Source organism: Euprymna scolopes, chromosome 41 (assembly GCF_053919585.1).
Source record: "Euprymna scolopes isolate OS-2025 chromosome 41, ASM5391958v1, whole genome shotgun sequence".
NCBI lineage: Eukaryota > Metazoa > Mollusca > Cephalopoda > Sepiida > Sepiolidae > Euprymna > Euprymna scolopes.
The window spans coordinates 3,441,594-3,450,000 of record NC_136522.1 but is presented as its reverse complement, the minus strand read 5'-3'; the positions used below and the strand labels follow the sequence as shown (position 1 = coordinate 3,450,000).

Genomic DNA, 8,407 nt, shown 5'->3' with positions numbered 1-8,407 from the left:
ATAGATAGAGAGAGAGAGAGAGAGAGAACATACACACACACACACACATACACACACACACAAACAAAATGGTTTTATGACAAGTCGCTATTAATTTCGTTTCACCGCCAAAAGTATTTATTTGGCAGCAGGAATGGCTTTAATTGGCTTACATAATCATAACAACACTGACCCACATTACTTCGGGGCCGGTAATGGCGGTTGCAAAAAGACTTGCTAGATAATGTTTCAATTTGTCGAATGGTTCGGTGCGGGGAGGGGGGGGCAGGTAGGCCCGTCCCCATTCCATATCTACAAATGTAAATTCTACTTACGTCGAGACGGTCCCCACACATAAACTGGCAGCTGATCCGAGGGCGGGATACCACGTTTCATGAGTAGAAAAGGAATTTGCGACGAATTATTAGACTTTCATTAATCATACTACTTGTTTGACACACACACACACACACATACACACACACACACACACACACACACACACACACACACACACGCATATATATATACACACACATATACACACACACATATATATATATACACACACATATACACACACACATATATATATACACACATATATACACACACACATATATATATATATATATACACACATATATATATATTCACACACACACATACACACACACATATATATATACACACACATATATATGTACACACACACACATATATATATACACACATATATATACACACACACACATATATATATACACACACACCCACACACATATATATATATATATATATATACACGCACACACACATACACACACATACACACATACGCACACATATATATATACGCACATACACACACATACACACACATACATACACACATACATACACATACACGCACACATACACGCACACACATACACATACACATATATACACACACACATACACACATATACACACACATACACACACACGCGCACACACACATACACACACATATACACACACACATATATAATTCATAAAAGGCTATCTGTATGTCTGTCTCTATATTTTCAAACTCTATCTTCTCTGAAACTAAAAGTTACAGAGCGGCGCTAGTTGCCGCAAATGATTGGATTTTATTATAGATTTTTTATATGGGTCTTTAGCCGGTAAAAATAGCTGTTAAGAGGTAAAAAAAAATGGGTCATAATTGGAAAATCATTTTTGCACATTCATTTTATTTAGTTTATTTTTAATTTTTAATCAGTTTATATGCGTGTCACACACACACACACACACACACACACACACACACACACACACACACACACACACACACACACATATATATAACTTGAGTTCCTTCAGCTATAACCAAAACTTATAAAGAATCTTTGACAAAATTATTTTTTATAAAAAGAATAGATTAATGGAGTGCCATCAGATATAACTTATAACGAATTCTTGGTAAAAAATAATTTATTACAAGAAACTGAAGTCCATAACAATTAAACGACAGTCACTCGGATGTAAGAGTGACACGCAAAATAAATAGCACACCCGCTATACGATTAATATATATAGATGATGATGATGATGGTGGTGGTGGTGGTGGTGGTGGTGGTGGTAATGATGATGATGCCTTGGGAAAGCTTATTGTTAACCAAATTCCAGTGAAGAATAACGGTCGGTGCCAGCGAAAAATCAATGCTAAACGGCTGTTACGATGATGCAAAGTTATCGAAAAAAAATTGAAAGTACTGGAAATCTGAAGAAACTTGTTGCCACACAGACACCAGGGAACACGACAGGTTATTGACAGTGATATCTTTGATAATAGCCCGTGTAAAAACTCCCAGCGAGTACAAACGATAATAATAATAATAATAATAATAATAATAATAATAATAATAATAATACTATATATATATATATATCTGTTCCGTCTGCCTGCTTCCCTCCTGACTACAACTTGGATGTCTTCAAGTCCAACGTAAACAAATTCCTGATGAACCACACCCTTAAGTAGACACTTTAAATATCCACACTAACGCACTGTACTTACAATAACCCTTATCCCTGAGTGGCTTCCGGGCGTTGATAAGTGGTGACCACCTTGTAAAAAAAATGTATATATATATATATATATATATATATATATATATATATAATAACAAATTACAATTAAACTCAATTAACCTTCTTGGAGTTATATTTTTGGATTTTACCGGCATTGGATTATTTACCTTTCACCAGCCTATCCATTCACGTATAATCACCTTTTTCTGTTTTCAAGTAAGATCTTTGACTTACTTGTAGTTTCATCAAATACTTTTGCAAGCAAAATCCGATCCCGCATTTTGCTAATTTTTACCCTCTGATGAGAAGGAAAGTATTTCTTCGAAACTCCGCGGATTAAGGACTATCCACTTATCAAGTGTTTCCTTTTCAGATTAAATATGTTTTTAACTCTTTTTCAAAGTGTTTTTTAACATGTTTTATTAACTGTTTGCTCCTATATATATATATATATATATATATATATATATATATATATATATATATATATATATAATTATTTCAGGTTTATATTTTCCAGAGGTGAAACAACCAATGGAGTGTTAACGAGATTCTATGTCGCTACACGTTCCTTGCCATGCTTCGGTTAGCTGGTTACAAGTTATATAAATACAATGGAAATGGACATTGAGGCAGAAAAAGGATATTTGTATTAAATCATGAAATGGAAATGGATGATCTCTTTAGCTTTTTACTACCAAGAATTTCCATTTCAAGATTTGGCATTCATTTTGGATTTAAAGTACAATATCCTTTTTTTTTTTACCTCAATGTTCATTTCCCTTATTCTATGTATCTAAAATGTTTTAAAGCTTTAATTTTTCTATATTTATTGCTTTTAGCAAATTAGGTGCAAATCAATAGAAAACATTTACTAATATTTTTCCTCTGAGGAGATGATAAGCATCGAAAACTCATGGGTTAAGGAAATAGATTTATTCAATTGTATTCTTTGTTTTCAAATAATAAAAACATTCTGTATTTGAAGATGATATTTTTCAAATCATAAAATTAAAATATCTAAATTTAGATTCATTTGCTCTATCTTGTATATTGAGTAATTTTATTTAGTTGAGATTGTCTTATTTAAAATATTACATCTAATAAATATGGCCAATTTAAAAAAAAAAAAACTTTGACCCCTATTATGACCTCTTAACATTTATTGTTTTGTGCTCAAATCAAGTTAGACCCGTGTTCAAGAGACATATATCTAAGTTTCAAGTGTTTAGACCCCAAATTGGCGGAGGAGTTTGGTAGAGTTCTCAAAGGTCAAATAGTCGAACTTTGACCCCTTAACAGCCAAATTTCTGTACCCTTTATATCAAATTTCGAGTCTGTAAACTTAAAATTGACAGAGTTATTGCATAGGGAAATGTCCACAGACACAGACAGACACGTTCACTTATATATATATATATATATATATATATATATATATATATATATATATTTATATATATATATATATATGTGAATAAAAAGGAAAAACCTAAAAGAGTAAAAACAAAAATAAAATTAACGTTTCGTCCCTATTTCAGGGGACATCATCAGGATTTCTAGGCGAGGATGTACAGGAAGACGGTCATATATCACATGCGAAAGAGGAGAAGTTAATTTCTCTTTCTGTTCTGGAGAGAAAAAAGTTTCATGATGAAAAGAGAATTTATATCTAGTGTGTGTGGAGGGGGGTCGGGTTATATACATATATGCATTTTTTTTATCAACCAGGATCTAAATTAATGTTTTGTTCATTTATTATTATATTACCTATGATTGGGGCTACATTATAAAATCCTTTTCTCTGTTTAATGGTGTTAATGCTTGTTAAAAAAAAAATGCATATATGTATATAACCCGACCCCCCTCCACACACACTAGATATAAATTCTCTTTTCATCATGAAATTTTTTCTCTCCAGGACAGAAAGAGAACTGAACTTCTCTTTCGCATGTGATATATGACCGTCTTCCTGTACATCCTTGCCTAGAAATCCTGATGATGTCCCTTGAAATAGGGACGAAACGTTGATTTTATTATTTTTTTTACTCTTTTAGGTTTTTCCTTTTTATTCACATAACGTCTAAAGCATAGTTTATATCTTGCTTTAATTATTATAGTAAAAAATAATTATGACAGCCCCTTTAAGAAATTCATTTCTTATCGTTGAGCACTTTCAGTTGAATTAAAAGTCGTTCAATTTAGCTCTTATGCGTAGATCATCGTATAACGATTAGATCACTGTCTGTCTGGCGTAAATGAACACTTAAAATTAAGATGTTTAAAATTCAACGTTATTTCAAGCGGTTAATGGTAGCCGAATGGATTAGGTCTCCGCTAATCGAGCCAGAGATGTCTCGTGATACGGGGTTCGAATCGTTCGACTGGTAGTAATCGTGACACCCTGCACTGAAGATTCCCGAAAGGATGAAACACTAGTGTCTGTAGGTATTTAATTATTATAGTAAAAAATAATTATATATATATATATATATATATATAACTGCTCTGTTTTATATGCACGAGGTGCCTTTAATAAGTTTCCAGACTTTTTTTTTTACAGGCATTTAAAATCGCCGTAGACTCCTTTTTTGTGTTACTGATACAATTGGTTTATTAGGTTAAAAATGAAGATTCTGTCGCTGATTGACTCCAGAGTGAAATAGATTCCTTAATCCGAACGTTGCCCAGCTTTCTTTCTGTGGGCAGGATAATTTTCTTGTTACTGTTGTTGTAATGTTGTACTGTTTCCTTGTAGATGAATAAAAGTATTCAATTTTCTTATCTGTGTTTTTACATGACATTAATACAAATCAGTTTCTTTATTTTTAGGTTGTGATACGGGGTTCGGCAATTCTCTGGCCGTGAAACTCGATGAACTCGGCTTCACCGTATTTGCATGTTGCCTGTATGCTGACGGCGAAGGTGCTGAACGAATCGTTCAAAAGACGAGCGACAGGTGTCGAGTGATTCAGTTAGACGTTACAGATGATGTACAAGTGCGAAATGCCGTCACGGAAGTCAAAGAGGCACTCGGAAACAAAGGTGGGTGACGGAATTTACTATCTCTTAAATAATGAATGCATTTCTTATTGAAATAACCACTTTTGCAGAAAGTAGATTGTTATATGATGCAAATGTAAGCCCCTCATTCTAAAATAGAAAAAAATAGCGGATTAGTCAAATGAAACAATTTGTTAAATGCTTGACAGCTGTAAGGTTAAGCTTATGTCCCCGACTAAAAACGGAAGTTGGGATCTACTAAAGAATTGTGTATTCTTTTTTTTCACAACAGAAAGAGGCATTAAACTCAAGATGAGTGGGAGACTGCGAGTGATGAAGTCGTTTGGCTTAATGCTCATCTCTCTCTTTTATCCAAATGTGTAACTCATTATATATATATATATATATATATATATATATATATGCCCCCCCCCCCCAAAGAAAAGTTTAAAAAATGATGACTCGTGCGCCACCACGGAGAATTGAAACCAAAACGTTTAGCTGACGATTTACTTTTTTCGTTTGAGCCTGAGCTATGAAGGCACGTATGCTGCAAGGCTGAAAATTAAAACATGAACCAATAGCTATTATGTTACGCATGCATATTCGTAATGCCGTCGTTCGACCTTCACCTGGCAAATTCCATTTTTTTTTAATTTTCACACTTTTGCACCGATTTTTCCCGGCTGAAACCTAAGTATGAAGTTTCGCATAGGTTTGAATACCTTATATATTAAGTGTTATGTCTGTACAGCACAAACTGACAAAGGAGTTTGGTAGGTAAACGTTTTTAAACAAATATATATACGCATTCATATAGAAAGAGTTTTGTGCTTACTATAAAATTTTTGCACAAATATTACGCAAGTATAAATCATGTAGAATATCTGCATGAATATAATTACACGTAATAGTTAACCAAAGATGATCATCCCATAAGAAAACCAAAAAATCTAATAGGGAATTCATTAAAATAAATGTTTAAAAGAATATGCAAATTAGCTAGATCCTTTGCAGATGAATGAAATACCACGATCCATATATAACAAAGTTGTATTTTGTTTTTTTAAATGAATAGGAAAAATAGTTTTTAATATGAATATCAATACATAAAGAAAACAAAATTTATAACTTCATGTATCTATTTTCAGTATTTATTTCTGCGACGTAGCCATTACGTCACAAATGGGCAAACAAGTAAAACAAATGAAGCAAATAAAAAAACAAGCCGTGCGTGGTCCCCCTTTGGTGCTGCATGTGAGGTGACGCCACAAAAAATAGTGAAGAAATGATGAATGTGAGAAATGTGAAGCGTCAACGTTGCTTTCACATTTTCGCCAAGTTTCAGAAAAATCTAATGGATGGGGCAACAGTTATGGGGGTAAAAAGTGTCATGTTTTTTGCAATTTTAGGGCATTTGTGAATACTTTGGACCTCCTCGGAACGCCGAATATCAGTGAAAATTGACAAACGATGCAGTTTCACGCCTTAAGACATGTATATTGTAATTCAGCACCATGGAAAACTGTTATATAGTAAGATATGGTTATTATTATTAGTATTAGACGATACCACTTGTGCGCGTATGTTACGTGAGTTCTTAGTGAGAGTTCTTGTCTTATTACATATGATGTTGTATCTTAGAGAGAGAGATGTGTATGTAATGACATTTTATACACAGACATATAATAACAATGCAATTTACCTTTTTGTAGAAATCACAAACACAAAGATGAGCTTTATCCAAAACACATGATGAATTTATTTCCTTACGACCGGTCGGGATTTCCTCATTAAGAACTCAAAGTTTCACATTTTAGTTTCTGAAGTGACGTCTCGCTTCAGACGTCCGCCTGTCTCGTAGTTTTCTCACTGACCGTCTCCCCTGACTGTCTCTCCTGACTGTCTCTCTGACTGTCTCTGACTGTCTCCTGACTCTCTCTACGACCAAATAACTCCCACCTCCTATATTGAGAAATCCATTCATCCCGGCCACGTGAGAAAAATTCACGTGTTTCAACATGCGCGACTTTGCACGTTTCCGACATTGATTTCCCAATAATCTATTTTTCTTGTGTTGTTTCCACAAAGGAATTTAACCTACATATCTAATTTATTTAACCATATTTTATTATCCACATTCTTTTAACAATTGAATAGTTTATTTATTATTTATTTCATCCGAATTAACAATTTACTGGACATTCCATTTAAACCTATTGTTCTTTAAAACTTATGTCCAGGGTTCGATTTCTGCTTTCTCTTATTTTCATTTTAACTAATCTCTCTATTTTTATACTTACATGAACAGGGGACAGCCTTTATAATGTAACAAAACCACTATACAGACATACATATCAAGTTTTTGAGTAATATGAAAAAAGAGCTCCAAAAAGGCATGTTTTTTTTTTTAGCTCTAAAAGTCCCAGAGGGATCAGAACCAGAATTTTGTCAGGGTCACCCATACTGAATTTATATTGTGTCCAAGCTTCATGAAAATCTCATGGATGGATTAAACGCTATGGGGCAAAACGGTAATGAGAGGCTTACATTTGCATTTTGGAGTATTTTTGACCATTTTTGACCCTTTTTGAGCCTCTGGGAACCCAACGGGAATTTTAGCAAAAAAAAAAAAAAAAAAAAATTTGTTCAATGTGCACATCTATTTAATGAAATACAATTTGTGGCAAAATTTCAGGCAATCGTCTGGACTAACGGACACACGGACGGACGCACGGACAGACGCCACTGAAAACATAGGTACCTCTTCAATAAATCTAAAATATCCGGGTTGGCACCTTTTCTTTTTAGAAAGCATTGTTATTCCCGTTACTTTCGGCACCACTTGAAACAGTCTCTTGCTGCCAAATGTTCATTTTACCAGATTGCGTTTCTCCTTCATCCGACCGCATGCCGGTAACAACTTGCCCATTTTCCTCCTCTCTATTTACACGCTCATTTTCTTTGACGTCGGTTTTTTTTTCTCTGATCCCATGCTGGCCGTATGCCGGCTATTTCTTGCCTGCGTCTTTACACGACCGTTCTCCTCGACGCCGACTTTGTTTCTCCTCGAGCACGTGTTGCATTTTTCTCCTTTTTTCTTTTCTTCCTCTTCTCGCGCACATTTCCTAATTTGCATATGCTCGTTTTTCTGCTGCTGCTGCTACTTATCTCTTCGCATACTGGCAACCAATCGCTGCTGCTTATACTTTCCACACGCTAGGCAGTAAGTTTGGAAAATATACATAACAATTAAGCTACACAGAATTTCCCGCGTTTTATCCCCGTAGCCTGTCGAATGATCACGCAAATGAAACGCGGGAAATTCTGTGCCATATTGTATATT

At 34.4% G+C, this 8,407-nt stretch overlaps 1 protein-coding gene across 1 annotated transcript in view; it reads left to right on the top strand.

The window, feature by feature from the left end:
* Positions 1 to 8,407, top strand: part of LOC145266306 (17-beta-hydroxysteroid dehydrogenase type 6-like) — a 75,365-nt gene that overhangs the window by 28,848 nt on the left and 38,110 nt on the right. The window contains exon 2 of the mRNA XM_080121856.1: positions 4,891 to 5,103. Within this exon, the coding sequence (XP_079977982.1) occupies positions 4,891 to 5,103 (213 nt within the window). The remainder of the gene's footprint in view (positions 1 to 4,890; positions 5,104 to 8,407) is intronic.